The sequence below is a fragment of the Haliotis rubra genome, unplaced genomic scaffold (genome assembly GCF_003918875.1).
Source record: "Haliotis rubra isolate DU_JTF1 unplaced genomic scaffold, ASM391887v1 Scf10, whole genome shotgun sequence".
In the NCBI taxonomy this organism is placed as follows: domain Eukaryota; kingdom Metazoa; phylum Mollusca; class Gastropoda; order Lepetellida; family Haliotidae; genus Haliotis; species Haliotis rubra.
Window position 1 is genome coordinate 2136668 of NW_025764892.1, and position 23434 is coordinate 2160101.

General features: G+C 38.8%; 2 protein-coding genes across 4 annotated transcripts; one reads left to right on the plus strand and one right to left on the minus strand.

The window, feature by feature from the left end:
• The first annotated feature begins 117 nt into the window (after positions 1 to 117).
• On the plus strand, positions 118 to 6580 carry LOC124257803 (40S ribosomal protein S7-like). Of its 2 annotated transcripts, none has more exons than XM_046692012.1 (7): positions 118 to 196; positions 1402 to 1476; positions 2419 to 2490; positions 3695 to 3835; positions 4457 to 4521; positions 5092 to 5323; positions 5502 to 6297. In XM_046692012.1, the coding sequence occupies exons 2-6, from the start codon at positions 1402 to 1404 to the stop codon at positions 5303 to 5305; spliced, it is 567 nt and encodes a 188-aa protein (XP_046547968.1). In that variant the 5' UTR covers positions 118 to 196; the 3' UTR covers positions 5306 to 5323; positions 5502 to 6297. The 2 variants fall into 2 exon arrangements, with proteins under 2 accessions (XP_046547968.1, XP_046547932.1); XM_046691976.1 differs by lacking the exon at positions 5502 to 6297 and adding an exon at positions 6473 to 6580 and having other exon boundaries at positions 119 to 196; positions 5092 to 5242.
• Positions 6581 to 13864: 7284 nt separating this feature from the next.
• LOC124257597 (peroxisomal membrane protein PEX13-like) lies at positions 13865 to 21504 on the minus strand. Of its 2 annotated transcripts, XR_006893330.1 has the most exons (5): positions 21393 to 21504; positions 18528 to 19219; positions 17870 to 17998; positions 15092 to 17048; positions 13865 to 15051 (listed from the first exon to the last, which is right to left on the minus strand). XR_006893330.1 is itself a non-coding variant. In XM_046691735.1 (4 exons), exons 1-4 carry the CDS (start codon positions 21473 to 21475, stop codon positions 16663 to 16665), a joined length of 1290 nt encoding a protein of 429 aa, XP_046547691.1. In that variant the 5' UTR covers positions 21476 to 21504; the 3' UTR covers positions 13865 to 16662. The 2 variants fall into 2 exon arrangements, 1 of the variants encoding a protein (XP_046547691.1); XM_046691735.1 differs by having other exon boundaries at positions 13865 to 17048.
• Positions 21505 to 23434: the final 1930 nt, after the last annotated feature.

A 23434-nucleotide genomic window follows, 5' to 3' on the forward strand; every position in this document is an offset into this window, starting at 1 on the left:
ATGCGGCATGAAGAAATATTTTTTGAAACAAATAATGACGGCCAAAATTAATTGATTATATTTGTACAATTATGAAACGTGTGAAATTAAAATAAACTTAATATTACTGCTACATTAGAAATCCTCGTCAACCGGAACTCCCATTCACTGCGCACCTATCTAAGTCGGTCCTTTTCCGTCGTCGCCATTGCCGAGGGTTAGTGCATATCGTTGGCACCAAGATATATTATCAAAATAAACCACAAACACAGAGATCCTTTTTAACAATATTGTCCAGTCATGTACAGCAGTTCAAGTCCAAACCATCATATATATATTGTGACGTAGATGCTTAGTTATGAGAGAGATATGCCGTGGATTAGGCCGGACTCTTCATTCCTTTGCACATGTTTATCAAAGTAAAACGAACAACATGTGTTAAAAGCATTACATTCCGTGTTCTCAAGATGGTCACGGGTAGCTTGAATAGAACTGATACACAGAAAATAATCATTGCTTGACCATCATTTACAAAATAAAGTTGGAATCTTGTCAATGATGGATCATTGGATAATCTCTGAAGAGAACGAGTTGGTCATCAGTTGTCGTTAATATATTTGTGGTGGGAGCAAGTAAATACTGCCAAACATCAGGACGTGCATTTCAATCAGGTGAAACAATATCAAAACTATCCACCCAAATAAAGGCCTGTCTTTAATGTATAAATTGAATTATTGTTTAAATGTTAGGATTGAACAGAAACTTCAATAATGTGAAATTATGCCATAATGAAAGTGTTAGTGTGATTTACATATCCTTATTCAGTGCATTGAAGATATGCCATCAACACACATTCACTACACATACAGGATAGCAGTTCACACTTCCATAGCACAACTTAAGTTATCCAATACTAAAAAGCGCCTTGAGCATCCATGTACATGGGATGGACTATAGCACTATATAAATTACCCATATACAAGGTCTTCAGCAGCTTATGCCGTGTCGTATAAAGCATTTAACAGGATTGATTGGTCAGACTGTGACAAGTTTCTTCATTGAGTGGCATTTACAAGTTGGTGTCATGAACAACAGGAGGAGTTCTATGGATATACAATTTCTTTATTATTGATATGAGCAATGTTTCAGTGTAGCTACTAACACCATTATCAAGTATCACTTGCTTGATAATGTTGTTAGTAGCTACACCAAAACTGTTGCTGTACATATTAATAACTGAATACACTATAACACTCGCATACTTATTCAGTTTTCACCAAATTATAACTTTAGATTGTTTCGAATTAATGATTAAAGTTAAAAAGAGGGTCCCTCAATTCAGATTTTGGTATTTTCAATTACACTAATAGGTCCTACTTTGAATAGTATGCAAGTTATTGATTTGTTTTTGTTGGATTTCAGATGTATTCGGCTAGCGCTAAAATCATCAAACCCCAAGGGGAGAAACCCGATGACTTTGAGTCATCAATCTCTCAGGTATGTTTCAAATTTCACTTTTATTTAATCAAATTTTCACATTGCTGACTGAAGGTTTATGTACAGTTATAATTTGAGTTAGGCAAGTTTTCATCACTGGTAGTTTACCAGGATCCATTTGTTAATAATAATATTCCTTGGTAAGACTTCTGCCCGTATGCCCCTAAATTTTAATGATTAAAAATTTCTTTGAGTGACATTTTTTAAGTTGGATATGTCTTGTTAGAAATAAGACTTCCCGCCCGTTGCCCGATTATTAAAATTTCTTTAAGTGAGACATTTTTAGAAGTTAGATATTCTTTTGGTATGATAAAATTAAAGAAACATGTTAAAATTCATCCTTATCAGATGAGAAATAAATATTCTGGTGATACGATTTGTCTAGAATGAAATTTAGGGGGGATACTGGCGGAAGTCTTTCCTAATCCTTTAGTTCCATAGATTAATGCATAAAAATCCATTCAAAACATTCATATATACATAAGGCCAGACCAATTTTATTTCTTGTTTTTTCTTATCCGCCAGTCCTTTTTTTTCAAGAATAAGAAAAAAAAAAACTTCATAAATTGCCAAAAATAAAATACTTTTAGTATATAATAGGAAAGTTATTTTGACTAGTGATTTTTATTTTTTGTTTTATTCCCTCCTGCCTTTAGGTTTTCTGAGGACAAAAATCCGTAAAACAAGAAATAAAATTGTTCTAATATTCTTTCTACAGTTTTTGATTTATCATGACTTTATGTTCTTTAAATTGATATAATGATCTGACTTCAGGACATAATTTCATTAATGTTCCTTTGTTTTCTGGTTTGCTTTAATGTTTATGTGAACGGTGTGTAATAGTCTCTTTCATTGTTAATTCTTAGTTTTAGAAACTGATTTTCTTCACCATCATTTTGTCAGTGTCAGCATGGTCAGTTCTTTTTGTTTTTTGTATAACAGGCTCTGCTTGAGCTGGAGATGAACAGTGACCTGAAGGCTCAACTTAGGGAACTCTTCATCACTGGAGCCAAGGTAAAGTCCTTCAACATCATGTCATGTCATTAATCATTTCTTCAGGGATTTTCCTTGAGTCCTGTATTTGAGGGTCCCTGGGACTCATGCTCTTAATCTTCAGGGGTCCTGCACTATACAACAGGGTTCCCAGACACTTAAAAATTATTATTAATACTATGTTGTAATATTGTTGTAATTCAGTTACTGTTATTGTATTGTGTATCATGAGAATCACATTTTACAGTAATTAGACTGCAAATGATACCATAAACAGGGATGAGAATATTCCGTTGAATTCCGAGAATTTCATAAGGCCAAGGGTAATTTTTGTGAATCGTCTAAATCCGTTGACAATTGTATGAATGTGCTTCAGCAGATTTAAAGTTTTTTAATGGTTGCTGTGTTCATATTGTCATTTCTGAGCCAGTTTTAAAGGTCTAAAATGAGTAAATATCAGGAGCTTTCCGCTAGTTTTCAGAGTTTTTATCAAAACTTCATTCTCATCCCTGCATAACCCAGCTAGTACCAAACTCGGTGATAACTTATTGTTACTTGATTGAAATTTTACAAAAAGTATTTGGACTTTTTCTGTGTCCCCGTGGATGCGCTTATTAAATTTTGTTGCATCCGTTGTCAATTTTTATGTGTATAGGACGCAGGAATTCACATCCTGTAAATCCCTGTTCCTTAACACATGTTAACAGTCTTCGCTAAACTCATTTTGGAAATTCAGTTCTGGACAACAATAAAAACGTTTTTGGTAAGCCTTCATTATTTACATCCCATTATTTACTAAACCAGTGTGTTTCTCTTTCCATGAATAACTATATAGTGGTATGACAGGTGAAAATGACTAGTGTAGAAAAGCTTGTTAGCACACACAATCTGCTCATGGTACATTATCCTAATCTTTAACTGTGAGGTAGTTCTATCTTACTGTTGACCCATACACTGTCTGCATTTGCTTGTATGTGTGTTATGATTGTGTTGAATGTACAGGGGGCTGTGGGGTAGCCTAGTGGTTAAAGCGTTGGCTCGTCACGCCGAAGACCCGGGTTCGATTCCCCACATGGGCACAATGTGTTAAGCCCATTTCTGGTGTCCCCCGCCGTGATATTGCTGGAATATTGCTAAAAGCGGCGTAAAACTAAACTCAGTCAGTTGAATGTACTTTAAGATTAACAGTTATTTAGATGTATTAGTTTGATGTTGGTTCATCCAGGAAATAGATGTCCAGGGCAAGAAGGCTATCATCATCTTTGTGCCAGTGCCACAGCTGAGACAGTACCAGAAGATCCAGACCCGTCTTGTCAGAGAGCTGGAGAAGAAATTCAGTGGCAAACATGTCGTTTTCATTGCCCAGGTTTGTTTTCACTCTTTCAGCATACTTGCAGAAAGATTTTTGTTTCTTTGAAGATTTACCTTTTGGTGTTTTTGTGCTACTGGCCATTGGAGATCATGTTGCAAGAACAAAAGAATTCTGTGTTTACAATATGTGACCTCCCAGTTGAATGTTAATCTGGAATGTGACTGACTACCCAAGTGTTTGTTCTTTGCACAAAATTAAATCTTTCAGATGTTTCATGTTACTCTGAGTCTTCAAACTTTGACACTTTGGAATTTCTTCAGACAGTAAACTGATATTCTGTGATTTGACCCAAGTGATAGGCACTGCAGTTTAACTGAAGCTTTGCCTCAATTTATGTGAGTTTATATAGCCTTCTAAGGCAATACATTTTCCTATGCTTAGGCCATCTCTTGGGCATGCCAGAAAAATGTTTGTGGGTTTGAATCCCAGGTATTTTTCTAGCATTGTTAGCATCATACCTGTGCTCATGGATTTCACCAAAGTAGAAAATGTCCGAGAACTGTATTACTTTGGACATTCCTCCAGTATTAACCTGACACCATGAGATATTAAAGGAATACTGTTTAAAGTTGTTTAAACCCAATCAAAAAGCTAACACATGTAATCTTGTTTCAGAGGAGGATATTGCCGAAACCTACGAGAAAGAATAAGGGAAAGCTGAAGCAGAAGCGACCAAGGAGGTAAGATGCTTTTAGATTCATCAAGCCTTTTTTTGAGATGACATAGTTGAAGGTTTTGCAGCATTTTTACCACCATGATGACACACCCAGAGCAAGTTTTCCATCCATTGCTTTTATTAAATTTTGTCAGTCTAATAGTTCCCTGAAGTTTTTTCAGTTTCAAATGAGTGATATTTGGAATTAAATATGGAACAAGCGTAGGGATTTAGCACATACTTACAAACTATTTCGCGCACCCAAACTCAACACCTAGACTGAAAGGGGAACTTGTCCATGCAGAGTGCTTCTAATTTGATAAAAATGATGCAAATTTTACACTGTTGACTAAGTATACACTATTGTCTTATAAGTGTCCCTGTTTTGAGAGATTTGAGCTCCAAAACTGCCCAAGTGGTATATAAATATTTAATCCAGGTCTTTGACATAATACCGCTTAGTGTATTGCCTGTTGGTATCCATACACTTTATGTGATAAATAAGTATTGGCCTTGCTATTTAGTTGCTATTGTCTGTATGAACTGCTTCCTGTATGCTTTATGTGGTTGTTTGATTATCTCCCTTGGTATTCAGCCGTACCCTGACAGCAGTACACGACAGTATCTTGGAGGATCTCTGCTTCCCTGCTGAGATTGTCGGCAAGAGGATCCGGATCAAGCTGGATGGAAGTAGACTCATCAAGGTTCACCTTGACAAAAACCAGCAGACAAACATTGAACACAAGGTAAACATCACTTACCTCATTCTCCCAGATTTGGAGGCAGAAGTCTTTAGAACAATGATATGACAGATTGTGTTTGTTCACATTTACAAGGGGCGGTGGGGTAGTCTAGTGGTTAAAGCGTTGGCTCGTCAAGCCGAAGACCTGGGTTCCAATCCCCACATGGGTACAATGAGTGAAGCCCATTTCTGGTGTCCCCCGCCGAGATATTGCTGGAATATTGCTAAAAGCGGAGTAAAACCAAACTCAGTCAGTCAGTCACTTTTACAAGGTTGATCATTCTTCGTGCCATCAAAAACTGTCTTTAGTTTGTGTTGTCCGGACCACTGTGGTATAGCTGGAATAATGCTGACTGGTCTGAACAACAATCAATCGTCCTGTTTACCTGTGAAGATCGTTTGAAATTGGTCTTCTGCAACCCATGCTTTTCCAAAGAGGTTGGTGATGGGATCGGTGGTCGGACTTGCTGACATTGATTGACACATGGCATCGTATCCAATTTGCGGAGATGGATGCTCATCATGTCAATCACTGGATTGTCTGATCCAGACTTGATTATTTACAGATCGCTGTCATACAGCTGGAATATTGAGTTAAACAATAAATAAAGACCCATCTGTTCACTTATTAGAAAGGCACACAGAGGAATTTTTCAAAGATGTATGATATTTGATCTACATACACCTTTCAAAGAAATCTGAAAGTAGATGGTAGGGCTACCAATATTTTAGGCTAACATTTCATCAGTTGAGAATGCATGTTGTGGCTGTGATTGTTCTTAAATTTCTAAATCTTGATTGTTTGACAACATAAGTATCAAACAGTTGGACAGCATTTGGATTAATCTTCTCTTATCCTTGATGTCTCGGTCAGGTCACTTGGCTGTAGCGTTAATCTCTTTTCCTTCTTTCCTATAATACATCGGGTGCGGTTGGGTAGCCCAGTGGTTAAAGCGTCCGCTCGTCATGCTGAAGACCCAGGTTTGAGATCACCACATTGGCACAATGTGTGAAGCTCATTTCTAGCGTCCCCCTGCAGTGATACCGCTGGAATTTTGCTGGAAACAGCGTAAAATCTACTCACTCGCTCACTATAATACATGGACCTTGTTTCACAAAGTGATGGTAGCACTTCAACTTTGAAAGCCCGTTGGCAAATGTTTGAGGCTGTTAAGCTGTTTTCCAAGGGTGTATTATATGTATGTTTGACCCAACGTGTATCTTCCTGTTGCAGATGGAGACTTTCACAGCAGTTTACAAGAAGTTGACAGGCAAAGATGTGAACTTTGAATTCCCAGAATATGTGCTGTGAAGAAAATAATGTATAAACTTGGGAAGTAAAGCCTACTGTTTTTGGTTTTTGTTGATGTTGTATTAGTTCATCAGACTGGAATTCCTTCTTTTGATTTTACTGATTTTAACTCCAAAAATCAGGTTGGTAGTTGTAATTGATGATATTATGTTATGGAAAAGTTACAAATACACAATTAGCCACATTATTTGAATTTATTAACCAGCCCTGGATGTTCTTGCAAATTCATGATTATGATACACACGGATTGAATTGGATAAACAGACTACCATGGTTGCTAAACCTGACTTGAAAACTGACATCCTAACACAATTTGAGGCATGACATACAAACCCAATGTCCGTTATACTGATAACCAGTCTTCAGTTTTATACTGATAACCAGTCTTCAGTTTGTTTGCGGGGCGACGGGGGTAGTCTAGTGGTTAAAGCGTTGGCTCGTCACGCCGAAGACCCGGGTTCGAATCCCCATATGGGTACAACCTGTGAAGCCCATTTCTGGTGTCCCCGGCCGTGATGTTGCTGGAATATTGCTAAAAGCGGTGTAAAACCAAACTCACTCAGTTAGTCTGTTTGTTTGTCGTATCTGCCAGGCATATCTCTGTACCCATTTACATATTCTGAAGTGATTGAACATTGCACAGATCTACACTGTTTACTCGTGTTAGAGTTGATCAGTTGTATGTCCCATAGCTTATCAGTATCAGGAACCGGGCCATTTAGAAACCCAGGATAAATTTGTGGATACTTCTGCCATTGGTGATGTGTGGGGTTTCATAATTGACTCGTAGCTGCATTGAGATGAGAGAATGATAGTGATAGACCACTAAGATACCATGCTTAACATGAATACACCTCCCGGATATTTTTTAGAACGCGGCCACGCTACCCACTAGATATGTGACTATGTCACATCGTGTCTGCCAATACTAAATACGGGCGGAGAACCAAGACTATGAACAGGCAACAATGATTTAATACTAGCAGACAGCTAATTAGATGACCGTTGAATGGTGAAGTAGAAGCTGTCATGTTTAGATATCTTCGCCATCTGTTTACCACAGGTGATGAACAGAACCCAATCAATGACGCCCAGCTTCTTACTGATGCGGCTAAAGTTAATGTCGTATTTGTCATTATTAAGCATTTAGATTACAAATATATTATAAATGTTGAAAAGGTTTGGTAATATTGGACAGTGGGTTGTTCCTCAAGTGAAGCATGTTTCACCTTCTGTTTCATTCCTTGATCTGATTTTAGTGAGTCAGCTTGAAACCACACTCACTTGATCCTTCCTGTTTAGTATAAAAGACCGACAGAAAATAAACAATATGCAAATTAAAAGACGCACCCAACACGCATTTTTGAACACCTGTTAGCTAAAAGGGCATTTTGTGCTGTAGATATGACTCCCAAAAACGTGTGAGCTTGATGCTCACAACAAACGCGCAAACATCCAAATGCATTGACACGCACTTTCAAATTGTGAATCACGACATAAGGTGCATCATTCATATTTTTAATAGGGGGCGTTGGGGTGGTGAAGTGGTTAAAGCGTCTGCTCTTCACGCCGAAGACCCGGTTCGATTCCCCACATGGGTACCATAGGGGCGTGTCACGCTTAGAAACAGCGTTAGAAAGACATATAGGTATATAGACCCTACCCTAGTACTATAAGAGGACTAGGGTAGGGTCTATATACCTATATGTCTTTCTAACGCTGTTTGTAAGCGTGACACGCCCCTGTGATGGGTACAATGTGTGAAGCCCCTTTCTGGTGTCCCCCTGCCGTGATATTGCTCGAATATTGTGCTAAAAGCTTGAAACCATACACGCTCACTCATATTTGTTATAAGATATTTTTCTTGAACATTATGTAAGTTCAGTTATTTCTTTCCATCTGAGTTAACATTTGTTTTTAAATATTTGTCTTTGACAAAAGATGGCATGAACTGACAACCTTACAGATTTTGGCAGTCACCTGGTGCTATACTATTATTAACTGTCAATTGGACAAATAGCCCCACCAACTGTGTGCTGAAATAGAGCTGATCAAGTGAATATCCTGCAGATGGAAGTGAATTTCGCATACGAAATATGGTCTCGTCATATGGGCTTATGTAATCTTTTCCTTACTGCGTCTTTACTGCGGCGTTAAACGGCAAACAAACAAATCACAGACGCACGCACGCACACCACCCGATCAGAAAGGATCAAGACATACGGCCCCCAACCTGCTAACGAATGAGTGCAATACTGTAGTAGCAGCTTCTACTCTAGCATAAATGTGCTTGCGTCAGTGCCGTCAGCCCCATCAGCTAGTAACACATGGAGAAACCCTGTACATGTGATTCAGTTCGTGACATTTCCGACAGCAGCTGAAACAAAACGTACAATAAATGACAGAGTGTACCCGGCGATATCCGGGTGTTGTAGCTTGATAAGCGGTGGGGGACCGTAGTCATGTGGTTATTTAAAGCGTTTGCTCATCACGCCGATGGAAGGGGTTCCATTCAACACATGGGTGCAGTGTATGAAGTCCATTTCTGATGTCCCCTGCCCTAATATTGCTGGGATATTGCTAAAGTTGGCGTAGAGCCCCACACATAGTCACTGTTGCAACTTGAATGACGGAACAATGAGTTCAGCTCTAATCAGCCGCCATAATTATACGTGTTAACGTCGAAAGACGTTCATACACCCTTGCCAACTTTAGGTGCGGTGAGGGCGATGGGGCTAGTCTAGTGGTTAAAGCGTTCGCTCGTCACGCCGATGACCCGGGTTCGACTCCCCACATGGGTACAATGTGTGAAGCCCATTTCTGGTTTCCCCCGCCCTGATATTGCTGAAATATTGCCAAAAGCGGCGTAAAACTGAACTCACTCAATTCCTGTTGACGTGCATTCCTCCTTTTGTATTTAGTGTGCATTGGAACATTAGTCCCATGTCCTGATGAACGGTCCTGTTTATAATTACTTGTAGTCTGTCATACAGACCCTGAAGCAAATATATCCAAGAAAGCCCACGCAAGTCTAGAAAATGTGGCAAGTCTAGATTTCCACAGCTTCAGGAAAATGAAGAAAGTCTCAGGGCTCCTTTTCATTAGGGCGGTGGGGTAGCCTAGTGGTTAAAGCGTTCGCTCGTCACGCCGAAGGCCCGGGTTCGATTCCCCACATGGGTACAACTTGTGAAGCCCCTTTCTGGTGTCCCCTGCCGTGATATTGCTGGAATATTGCTAAAAACGGCGTAAAACCATACTCAGCCAGTCAGTAGCCTTTTCATTATATATATATTTTTTTATTATGAGCTTTTTCTCTGTAAAATATTTTCATTTCAGAGACTAGTTGTTAGCCTAGTTTACTTGCTATTTCAATAGTTCATGTAACAAATATCCAAAGTCAGAGAAAGTAAAGTTTTAATGTCACGTGAATATCTAGTTCAAATTCCATGGACGCGTATTAGTGTCATAAAACGATTATCATCTACGTATAGCTGACACTTTCATCAATATTCAACAACGACGGACCTGTTTTATCACGGATGTGATGATGGTTCATGCATGTGTACAAGGTTGTATATTGCCATCAACTACAGTCTGTCACAATCTACCCGTGAAGGTCAGGGTTAGACTTGGTCTTCAGTAACCCATGCTTGTCGTAAGATGCGACTAACGGGATCGGGTGGTCAGGCTCGCTGGCTTGGTTGACACATGTCATCGGTTCCTAATTGCGCAGATCGATGCTCATGCTGTTGATCACTGGCTTTTTGGTCCAGACTCAATTATTTACAGACCGCCGCCATATAACTGGAATATTGCTGAGTGCGGCGTAAAACTCAACTCACTCACTTACTTGTAATCCAAAGTACAGGAGGGAGGTAGGTGATAGCAGAGGAAGACGTAGAAACCTCGTCAGGATGTTACATAAGACACGCGATAATGACATTAAAGAGTGTAAGATTCGTTTGCATTATTTCTTACGCGGCACATTCTGCTTCATTCGGAGATTGTTTCACACGTCATGTGCAATTGTGGTCATTATCCACTCAATTGATTTTCCTGGTTATCCAACAGGACAAACGACCAAGTCCGTCAAACAACTGATTCCTTGGTTTCGCAGCTTTACCTCCAGTCGTTTCTTTCTCCGCCTGTGGTGCCAGTACTTGCATGATAAGGGAATACGGATACCTTTTTGCCTGTTTTAAGGCTCTCCCCTGCCTGAGTGAAGTCCATAAGGATACACGAAACTTAAATGCATTTAGTTATGGTCCGCGCAGTTTTCTCAATAATCAAACCTTGTATTTGTAATCGAGCCTTTCAAAGTAAATCAGAAATTGTAATAAGCAAGGTAAGCTACTTCATGGATGGCAACTTCTGTAGTATATTATGATGCGACGTTTCGGAATAGGTTCTTATACGGTTGTTAAGCACTCGTTGTCAAGCAAGTGTGTTTTTTACGTCAATAAGTGTCGCATCATAACTTAAAGAAGTCGCCATTCATAAAATATCTTACCTTTCTATCATTTATCAACTTCTAAAATGCCAATCAAACAGATCAGAAATTCTAAGTTTATGAAATATTTATTATTGTTATGTATTTTCTTTACTTGTTGTATCCTGTATTGAGTGAGTGAGTGACTGACTGGTACTGCGATATCCTGCAACGTCCTGAGACCTGGCATCCCTACCACAAAGCGATCGTGGCGCCAAGGTGATCGTAACTCCAATGGACTTACGATAGTGTCAGCGCTGGCATCGCTTTGTGGAACGGGGCACTCAATCTGACAAATCACCTTATGTGAAGGCCGTTATTTAAAGAGATCTTAGGTGATCGAAACTTCCATACCATAGACTTACGACAGTCGGCGCTACGATTGTTTTGTAGAAAGGCACCCTGTACAGTGTGAGCGAGCTGACTGACTGACTGACTGAGTTTGGTTTTACGCCGCTTTTAGCAATATTCCAGCAACCGTGAGCGAGCTGAGTACTTTGAGCGGCATGTAACATTATTCCAGTAACATTTGGGCATTTCAGTTGAACTGATTGCTTGATAACCTGATAGTTGTTTAACGCCGCATTCAGCAATATTCCATCTATATGGCGGCGGTCTGTAAATAATCGAGTCTGGACCAGACAATCCAGTGATCAACAGTATGAACATCGACCTACGCAATTGGGATACGATGACGACTCAACCAAGACAGCGAGCCTGAACACACGATCAAGTTAGTCGACTTTTACGACAAATATGGGTTACGTGGTGAGGTGAAAGAACATTTCGCTCATATGACTACGTACATGCGTGTTTGTGTGGCTGCTTGTACTAGCGCATACTTAAGCTGGTTTTATAGTGCTAGCTCACCGAGATATAGTATGACCAGAAATTATTGAGAATTTTAGGAATATGTTTAATTGGATTTCTAGTATAAACAACCTTGACCAGCTATCAAGTGCTTGGTTTCATTCAAGAGAGACAACTCCGTTAATCCTTTTTCATTAAATTGTGAAGAGTTATCCCCCTTTGTTTACTTGCTCGCAGACGACATTTTCATTGATCCTCAGTATGGATGATTTAGAGAGAAGATGAAGTTGAATTTAGAGTATTATAACAAGGACATCAGATCAGCTTAAGTGATTTCATGTAGAACAGGCATCCCTTTGTCCATTGTTTATCGTATTTGAAAAATATTGCAAATGGATATGGCATTGAGCACCAGGGAGGCGCAGGTAGGCCTCAGAAAATTGACTGTCGGTGACAGGAGACGGCTTGGTATTCTTGTTTCTAAAAACAAACGAAGGAGTTTAGAAAACTAAAGGCTGGATATGATTGATAGAGGAACTGTGACTGTCTGTAAGGAGACAATTAGAACTGAGCTGCATGCAATGGGTTGGCAGAAAAGTCGAGGAATTCCATCACCGATCATGAAACCTGAACAAAAGGAGCGAAGGTTGAACTGGTGCTTACAGCATAGAAATTTTAACTGGGACAATGTGATTTTCTCAGATGAAAGTTCTATGTGGCTGTTTCCTAATACACTGAAATTCTGGACCAAACAAACTGAAAAACTTTTGTATCAACGCCTAAAGTGCAGTCCGAAATTGCACGTGTGGGGTGGCATATCTGTGTTAGGGGCAACGCCCCTCTGTGTACTTTAAGGGAATATGAACAGTGAGCGGTACACAGATATTCTCGAGGGACATTAACTTCCATCTGCTCACGTGTTCTATGGAAATTTTTTGATTTTCCAGCAGGACAACGACCCATAACATCGTTCAAGGCATTCACAGGCCTGGTTTCGGACCCAAATATGACATTATTAGATTGGCCAAGCTATAGCCCTGACCTAAATCCAATAGAATATGTTTGGGGATTTATGAAGGAAAGTGTCAATAAGAAAAATATTGCTGAAATGAAAGAAGAGGTGGTCCGATATTGGGACAGAGTAATAGTTTCAATAATCAAAAGGTGTATTTGTAATCGTACCATATTTTACTTCTAAAGCATCTTGCTACTATAGTATTTTTTATTTCCTCAACAGTCAAAGACGTAATTAATTTTTCAAACATTTTCCGGGATATTTCTTTACTTCTCATAAAATCCCACACACTTCATTATAACGCAGCCAAAGTTTATAGCACATGACAAGCATTGATGATACAGTGATATATCAGTCAATGTTTATTAGATACTCATGTTGAAGAAAAACATATGTTCCTCTCCAAAATTATTGTTCAGCGTCACAAGTAAAAAATTAAATAAAGTAAAACACACAGCACATGATTTGATTACTATATTTTAAATAAAATGTCACTGTAGATCAATAGGCAAAAAATGAGGTGTGTCAGAGCAGACATATCTGATCAGTAAATGAAATCAAGGTAACAGCTGTTTCATCATTTTAATGAAAATTCCACAGAATCAGATTCACAATAAAATGTGTCACATCTCCAAACACTGTCATCAGCTGGATATTTTAACAGCCTGTCAGTGAGCAGATGAGGAATTAACGTTTCAAAACAACACCATTTCATGTATCAAAAATGGGTAAGTGAGTTTAGTTTTACGCTGCACTCAGCAATATTCCAGCTATATGGCGGCAGTCTGTAAATAATTGAGTCTGGACCAGACAATCCAGTGATCAACAGCATGAGCATTGATCTGCGCAATTGGAAACTGATGACATGTGTCAACCAAGCAAGCAAGCCTGACCACCCGATCCCGTTAGTCGCCTCTTATGACAAGCATGGGTTATTGAAGGTTAATTCTAACCCGGATCTTCACGGGTGGTATCAAAAATGAATAAATAGAGTCCTTGATCTAACATATAGAGTTTTTATTTCCTGAAAAATGAGTTGATCTATAACATCTTATACAATGATAAAATCATAATTGTTTTTAAACAGCTACCTTGCTCAGACCCATGTACAATTCTTGGTGATTGATGTACATACAGATTTTACACATCTCACTTCCACACACACCTGATAACATCTCCAACAAACCATACCTCATGTTTTTGGTGGATGTTCCTCCTGTTCCTCCTTAACCGACACCCCTACCCACCGAAATAAATATACACAAACAAACACTAAACTCCCAAAACGCTTTCAGTAGAAGCAAAAATTAGGTAAGGTAGGATTCTTATTTTGTGTTGATGTTTTATAAGGACCGTAATTTTCAGTATGCAGGTATGTCTGTTTTCAGAAGCACATAATGATTTGTTAACTAGGGTGACACTCAACACATTATTTTAGTAGTATGAAGTCAACAATACTGGGGTGGTATTGTTGTAAACCCATAAAAAATAGCAAAAATGATAACGAGCCAGTAGGAAACAAGAAAAATATTTTCAGGTTCATTTTAATGTCATTACTGAGTGCTTACTGCACAGCATCACAGATTAGGCAAACATACTTTTCTAAAAGTGCTTGTTGACTGTTATCTTAAAACTGCCACATAATATAGTCATGCCTAGCCAAACCTGACTGACTGAGTTTGGATTTATGCCGTTTTTAGTAATATTCCAGCAACATCATGGCGGGGAACACCAGAAATGGGCTTCACAAGTTGTACCCATGTGGGGAATCGAACCCGGGTCTTCCGGTGAAGAGCGAACGCTATAACCACTAGGCTACCCCACCGCCACTGTAACTGAAGGATTTAGATGTGATCCACACAACTGGTGCATGATGAAACACAGCAAGACACTGAGAATGTCCACATGAAGGATCCATTTGTACATCAAAGTTACATCAATTTTACCTCAGAATTGCATTGAAACAGTATATTATATAATTGCATACGTCAAATTAGTCTCAATACAAAAGGGAAAATGTGATATATCAAACATATTTTTTTATTTATATGCAACACAAGATGGCACATGATTTATCCAACACAATTTTAATATACATGCAGCCTGTGTACTGGATAGCAAATTGAATCAGTGTCTGGAGTAGATGTTGTTGACCTGAATAGTGAAACACTTTTGATACCAACATATCTATACAGATAGGAAAGTATACCTGTAGAAACAATTGTACATGATTAGTTTGTGCATAAAACCCAGATTACTGCTTCAAAATGCTCCGGATGATCAAAATGATCTATAGAAATTGAGACCCCAGGTTCTGTAGCTCACTTGACTTATGACAAACATTCTGGTACACATATCAGCATCAAGTTACAATACCCTGAAAGATTCAGGTAAAATGAAACAAAAGGTTTTTGTGCATTACACGTTAGAAAAATGATACCATGAATACAATTGGATCTTCTACACAAAGTTTGAGACCTGCGCGCAAAGTAATCCTGAAGATCAAAATTTCAACTTTTTTTAGTTTCATTTGATTTTTCAAATATTAAGAAAGCAATACAGTCAGTGTCAAGGTTATCAAGAGTAGAGGCTGGAAAGGCCATTCTTTGAGATACTGCGGGACAATAGCCCATGCCTCCACAACTGAAGCAATGGCTGTTTCGGCTATGACAAGCCCTGGGGTAACCAACACACCAGTAAATCTGGCAAAATTGCTGACCAGCTATCTGTGAACACATTGTGCCTGCTTGAGCTTGCTTCACTATTTCCTGCTATATATATATACTATTGAAGGATTATCATATGTGTCTGGACCATCCGATTGATACTTCAAGCCTCTTCCAATGTTCAATATCTGATGATTATTATTCAGACATCATGCAGAAACCTACTTTTTGCCATTGCTCCCCAATATATGCAGATAACATGATGGTACTCATTGGTAGGCAAGTGCATGGTTGGGGTTAAAGATAAGGTTTCCAAATGTCGTACAACAGCATTTTCACTTCGGTGACACAGGCTATTACGCTTTAAAGGATGAATCTGGATCAAAATTCATATACAGGGAACATGTATGTTTTGCCTAACTAGACACACCAAATTTAACACCTATTTGAAAAAGGATGGCTGACTCATAGTCTATAGTGGCCATGGTGGCCATATTACATCAGAATCAAATGAGAAAATATGCAGATATTCCATATCTGGAATCATTCGTACAAAGTTTCCTCTTGCCTTTGTAGTATAAGGTAAGACAAATGTCAGACTACAAAACTTGGCGCGTGAAAGTTAAATGCTGTTAGGTAATTAGGAAAATCAAACTATGACAAAAAATCTTATATGTTTTTTTTCAAGCAGAAAAGGCTGAGAGATGGCCAGAAATGACATTTTCTCTGAGGCCATCATGCACTTTGTATCAACATCATAGCTGTTATTTCTTAAAGTTTTAGCTCATGAGGTCTTGTATTTTTCACAGCAGAAAGTTAAAAATGGGCAGACATAGATAACACAAACTCACCTGACTTTAATCCAGGTGAGCATAAAATGTTACTGAAGTCATATGAAGACAGCCAACATGACACAGCTAAAGTTTCCAGCAAATAAGCAAAAAGTGAGAAACAAATTTGTCGTATATGCATGGTGATAAACTGAAAAGCCCTCCATTTTGTTTTAATAAGAAATAACAAGTACTTACCAAGGATTATTATTAATATGTACAAAGTAATAATTGACAACATTAAGAAATCTCACAGATTCGCGCATGTACAAATAAAATCACAAACAATCCATTACCGACCCTCACGTTGACTTGCCAGCACAGCAGTCCTTTGTAGGCACAGTCTGAGACACAGAAGGACACTCAGGGTCATTGTCCTGGGAAGCACATTTGTCTAAAATGTCAGATGCATCCAGCTCTGCAGATGTCCCCTCATTGAAGACAGTGTCAAGGTCACTTTCAGGCACAGAGTTCATGGTTGTGGAGCTTGGGGTGGGCTCAGTGAGAGAGAAAGAACTTTGTGATGGGGTGATGGTGGCTGCTGGGGCTGGAACGCCCTCGGGAGACGGAGTCTGGTATTTCTTTCCTCTTCTCTTTCCCAGCACTTTCAAATAGTTTGCTGGCAACAGCCCTGTATTGCTTCCATCCACAGATCCAAGTAGCCACCCTCGTACCTTGGGCTGCATCTCTGCAAAACACAAACACAACAAGGTTGCATGTGAGGCCTGCAAAGATGATCATATGTGCCGACTCAGAGTATTCAAATGCTATAATTAGTTGAACTAAACTAATATATCTGTTAATTACTGACAGTAAAAATCATAATAAAAGTCACAAGAAACTTTGAAGTTTGTGTGAAGTTGTCTGACCAAAACTTCATTACCTGATCCTATGTGTATCCAAGAAAACAGCAATAATGGTGAAAGCACAACTAAAATTCAATACTTAGCCCACAACATTATGACATGATTTTATCAGTTTTATGCAAACATGATTAGCAGGCCAATTAAGCATTACAAACAAGCAGACACTGCAACAGTTGTACAAGTTTAAAATCCCCATTTTCAACTTATTTTCCCCATTATCAATTCATATTTCGCCATGTTGAAGGCATTCCCACCATAATGCCTTTTATTCATCAACAAACCAAGCTATCAGTGCTGACAGGAAATGTCCATCATCTTACTGAATCACTTGGGCTTTATTCACTAAGAAAAAAAGGGTTCTTCTCATTTTGTTTTACACTCAAATTGTCTGGGTTTTTCAATAATCTAACCCTTTCTGGTATTAATCATACACTATGTCAACAGGCCATAAACCATACTCTTTAGCAACATTTCTAGAAGAGTTGGGAGAAATTACTGAAAACATTGTTTGAACAATGAAATTTAGAATGGTTAATAAGAAGCATTATGAACTGTCTGAGGCATTAGAAAATGCTGAAGAAAAAACTGGTTACAGATTAAAATGTTTATGTTAACCTAACTATGCCGATGGATGCACACAAACCTTTAGGAGCAATGTTGATCATCTGTCCGGCAGTGAAGGATAGTTCATTGTTGTTGCTTGCACGGAAGTCATACTCAGCTCGGGCAACAAAGTGATCCTCGTCCCCGTTTGCCCAGCTGTTGGTCTCATCTGGATATAACAGAGTATCAATGGTGGACAGTTATATAATAAGTATGGGTAATGATCTATAGTACTTCTGTACATGGCTATTGATTTCATATATAGAAATGAAACCATTTCAAAGAAAATGTTTGTCTAAGTGTTAAGTAATTTCATGATTTTAATCAATAATTTTTCCAAGGATACTGACAAAATCTTCAAAGGTAAGGCAGTTTCTGTTCCCAATTTCATTTGGCTGATTACATATTGTTGCCAAAGCTTTTGTCACTATTTTACCCTTGTCAGCATGGTAAGATTATATTATTACTGATACATCTACTTGTACTGTTTACAGTAAACAGTGATGCATTGTCAGTATTACTGACTGTGATGTCAAACAATTTTCACTCTCTATTCCCATTATTCATGTATAAAAGTTACGTTTAATGATTTCATAAACCAGTAATCACCTTCAAACCATGTATATCACAACACAACCATGACAATGTTAACAGCAATGCACTGACAAGTATGATGAAGCATAATGAAATATACGCACCAATGCCAGTTGAGAAGGACCTGAGGATTTTCCAGATAAGCCAGGGACCTCCAAGGATGATGCCAAAGAACATGAAAATGGGCCAGGCACTGTTCTTGGGTGTGGGTTCCCCAGGGGCCAGTTTGGCTGCAGCCTGGGAGACAGCATCATTCCAGGCCTGGGCTGCATGACCTGGTGGTCGCAATCGCAGCAGTTCCAAGAAGCGCCTGTAGATGTATTTAAGGGTCCGAATGAAAGCTAAAGCAGATATCACAGAAACAAGCTGACTCCTCAGTCTGGACATGTTGTCAGCCACACCGATCACAGCCCGGAATGAATTATACACTGCCTGGAAGGTCGAGTCCATCATCATTCCTACAGAAGTCACTGCACTCACAACATTCTCAATAGCCTGGAAGGCTGGCCGAGAATTCTCCTCTGCTTGGCGGGCAAATGTTCCCATTGAATCCTGGTTTCCACCGAATCTATTGTATCCTCCTCCATAACCACCATACCCATAGCTGCCATAGGAGCTATAAGGGCTGTTATACATACCACCACCATAGGAGGAATAAGGGCTGTAACCTAGTGAACTTCCCATACCATACCCTCCTGCATATGGACGGGCTCCAAATGTATTCTGAGAAGGACGAGTTGGAACTGGTGGTGGTGCACTGGTTGTGCCCTGAACACAGCATGGTGCAGGTGTACCCCTAAAAACAACAAAGTTATAAGTGAGTGAGTCATATAAGTCACATTGCAGTATTTCAGCCATATTGTGACTATGTCAAGTTATATATTGATAATAATCATAGGTAAATCATAAAAACCTGTCAACAAAGGACAGTAAAACAATTAGTTTATCACAGATAAACATTCAAAAACCAGTAAGTAAATTTAAAACATTTTAACTATACAAGACGATACAATATAAAAACAGGCTATAGATTGCCAACAACTAAAGGTAGATCACAACAAAGTTACAAAATCAAAAAGATATGCTTATTCATGAAAGTAGTATCATTCTGAAACATTTACATGTTCAGGGATAAATCTCTGCCTTTTGCTAGGCAAACATCTGATCTGATTGACCTGCATGGTGGCACATAAGTCTGTGCAGGCATTAATAAACTGAATGTCACTTCCGACAGCAATTGGTAAAATGTGATTGATAGAAGCATTTTACATGTCATTGCCAACGGTGGGATACTGCTGTCATAACATCCTTAACATGGCTTGAAGAACAATACACATGACTGCCATGTTGTTTACAATAGCTCTGTTACTTCAATGTAAAATCATTGGGATTACAATTTGGATTCATTTTTATTCCTAAAATAGCCTGCGATTTATAGTAATTAGTATCTAAGTACTGTTTATCCACTAATCTTAATTATTGTATAATTGCTCTTGCAGCTTACAGTTGACTGAGCACAGATGCTATTATTTATCTTCATTAAGCAAGAGACTATTTGCACTGATTAAGCACGTTCATCATGCTCATGATAATCAGATATCCAATGGAAACACAAGTAGACACAGGTGACAGATATATTTATTTCTGCAATAAAAGCCAGGTATTTCTTATGCTTGTAATTCTCCTCTGTATTTTCTACGTGAGAAAAAGCCATAGGTAAACAGGGTTGGAAATAACTTTAAAATTGCTAGTGTACTCCGGCACATGTAAAATCTCTTGCCCTGATAATTTTTCCACTATACCGGCCAATTTTATTGTTGATTTTTTAAATAAACAACATACATGTAATTAACATTGGAAAGTCAACTGGACACCGGTACAGCGTACTACAGCGTGATATAGAAATTTGCAAGCCTGACAGAAAAAAACACTGGACTGGGACGTCGGGCAATGGGTTATTTCCACCCCTGGGTAAAGAGTATATGAGGGAAATATATGATATAGGCGTTGAATTGAGGAAATATGACAAATGGGGCAGTTTATGACTGTGAATTTTTCAAATGTACCAAGATTTAAAAAATGAAATTTTGCAGTAACTTTCATGAAAGGATAGCTATACAGAGTTTTACACCCGGCATGAGATAAGTTCTGAGTCTGATGTCACACATAACCAATTCAGTTCTCAAACCAATGCAAAATAATTCCTCAAACAGAAAAGCAGACATCACAGGGTAAGTTGTCTTATTCATAACATTGTCATGCACATATAATGATGCAAAACAATATGTAAAGAGAATTGAAATGTTTGCACCTGTTTTTGTTTTTTTTCGGAATAAGTGTGTATATTTACAAACAAGAGAAAAGTCTGTTCATATGATAAGCCTACATTCACAGTGCAGTCACTGGAGCAGAAACTGTTTTTGCAGGTTATCACAAATTTAAGCTCACCTGTTATCAGTTTTGTTTACAAAAAATGTTTCAGAAAGGTTGATGTATGTGTGATAAGAGTTTGAGATAATAGATTTATTCTGGTTTAAATCAGGTCACCAGTTTCCATTTCTGTCACGTCCTACACATATGGTAGCTTGTATTGATTCAGTTCAGGACAGAGTAAATGTGTGAATACTGAATATATTATAACAAAATAAGGCTAACACCAGATTACAATTGCGGAAAGGGTCCAGTCAAATACATTCTTACCAAAATGCGAGTCTACAAGAAACGATTCTAGTGCCACATTCAGTCCCTCATCGCGAAACTATAATCATCGCTGGTAAACTGCACTGCAACATGGCAAGTCTGTAAGGTATTTGTCTGTTCGACAGTGATGGTAAAAAGAAACTAAGGGTCGTGAAGAACCATCGTCATGGGCAAAGTCCACTGTGGTATTCTACTCATCATTGAGGCAACACATCCCGTGTCAACCCGTACTTCTGACGCAGTGACAAATATTTGTTATTGCTACCTACCCAGACATGCTGTTGACGGGAGCGGGGCCTGGATTTTGACTGTTAACACCAGCTCTCTCCCACGGCTTCAAGGGTGCAGCCATATTGGGTGACACTGACACCTGGTGATAACACAAGGTAACTCTCAGTGCAAAACGAAGGTTCTAACTGGGCTCCTGTCTACCTCAACTTGTATAAGCGCTAAGCTTGCGCCGCATACAAACAATGGATCCAGTTTAAGGTTTTGATCAGTCAGGACGTGAGGAAAATTTGGTATTTTTTGGCGATTATGATTCACTGAAATCTCAGTTATTTCTCATTTGAACTTTCGTTGATCTGGTGTGTTTTTCTTTTACTGACCTTGTGTAGACATATTTGGTTAAGAAGTACAATATGCACGTCTTACTGGTTTTACGAATCGACAGAACGTTTAAGGATAGTAAAACATGAATTCTTTTACGAGCTTGAGAACGACTGATATACTTGTAAGTGTAATGATTTATTCAGATAATCCGACTTTTTATGATTATTTTCTGTTACTAACAGTGTATGAATTAATTTTGAAAAGTCACTGGCCAGCCAAAATGGTGCTAGCCCACATCATACTTTACTGGCCCTGCAAAATATCAATATCAAAATGCACATAGGTCAGAATTCGTGTGATGTTTGGTAATTGAAGATGGTAAGTTACTGTCGCCCATTGGAAACAAAAATCAAACAAACAGAAAAACTAAGATTTCATTCTTTATTCCTTAAACACATGTTGTCCAGAGAAATCACTGTTCCAATGTGCAGCTCACGTCTAGTGCAAAAGATATGCTAGCAACCTTCATTATACTCATGTACACGTATATTAAATAAAGAACAAATTATCTGAGATTTTCAGCTCGCCAGTCGCTGTAGCTTTAACAATATATTACTGGCCCGATTCACAATCAGCTAGCATTTGGCTAGCGGACCAGTAGCTATTTCGAACAGTACATTTGACATATTTGTATCGTCACAAGGTATCCATAAGAGAGATGTCTTGCTGTCTATATCTACGGTACATACAGCTGTATTTCTTCCTCACACCATCTCTTGAAAACAATAATGCAATGAAGCCCCTTGTACTAAGTATTCGAAACACCTTATTTGAAACTTTGCGTCAATGCCGAATATGTAAATGTGTGGGGTGAAAATTTGAATGGATGAATGGATGATGTCTTGGACTGTTCGGGATTTGCTGAAAACCACGTGCACGGATAAGGTGCAAACACAACCTGTTTCTGGCACGAGTAAGCGGCGCAGCGATGCATATTTTTGGGTCAGGGATCAAGTGATCAACAGCATAAGCATCGATCTACGAAATTGGGATACGATGACTTGTGGGTCTGACCACCCGATCCCGTTAGTCGCCTCTTTGAGACAAGCATTGGTTCCTGAAGACCAATTATAACCCGGATCTTTATGGTTCCGCGCAGCACTACAAAGTGAAGTGCCTTAGCATCTGGCTCGCCCATTCTAATCATTTTGCGTTGACTTCTGGTATGATCAGCTTCCACCATTTGCGCAGTGATCTCCCCAGTGTCTTCACTACTCCTTGGTAATGGTGGCCCCACTGTTTTCACTGAGTGACCCACTCTGCTACCATCCACCAATTGTGTTGGAAAAGAATTCAATTTATATAGCACTGTAGATTTTGATAAAAGAAAAGTTCAGGAAAGTAATCTTTGAAAAATACTTTATAACATAGAAAATAACAAATAGTAATATGAGTACAATTGGCATTTGACTGCATCACAGTTCATTGTGTAGTTCTTTGTTTCACCTGGTGATCTTCCTAATGGCTTTTCTCAGCTGTTTCAGGACAGATTTCTTCTTTGCAGTTTTAGGCTCCATACAGTCCTTAACAGAAGTCATGTCAGTACAAAATACACTTTTCCCATCCACATGGAACTTTTTGTCATGTGAAACAGCAATTTTCTTGCAATTACTAGCAACAGTCGTTTGAGGGAATTGTCTAGTCTCAGTGAGTTCCTCCCGCTTTCTGTCACTCCGTCTTGCATCTTGCATCATCTTCA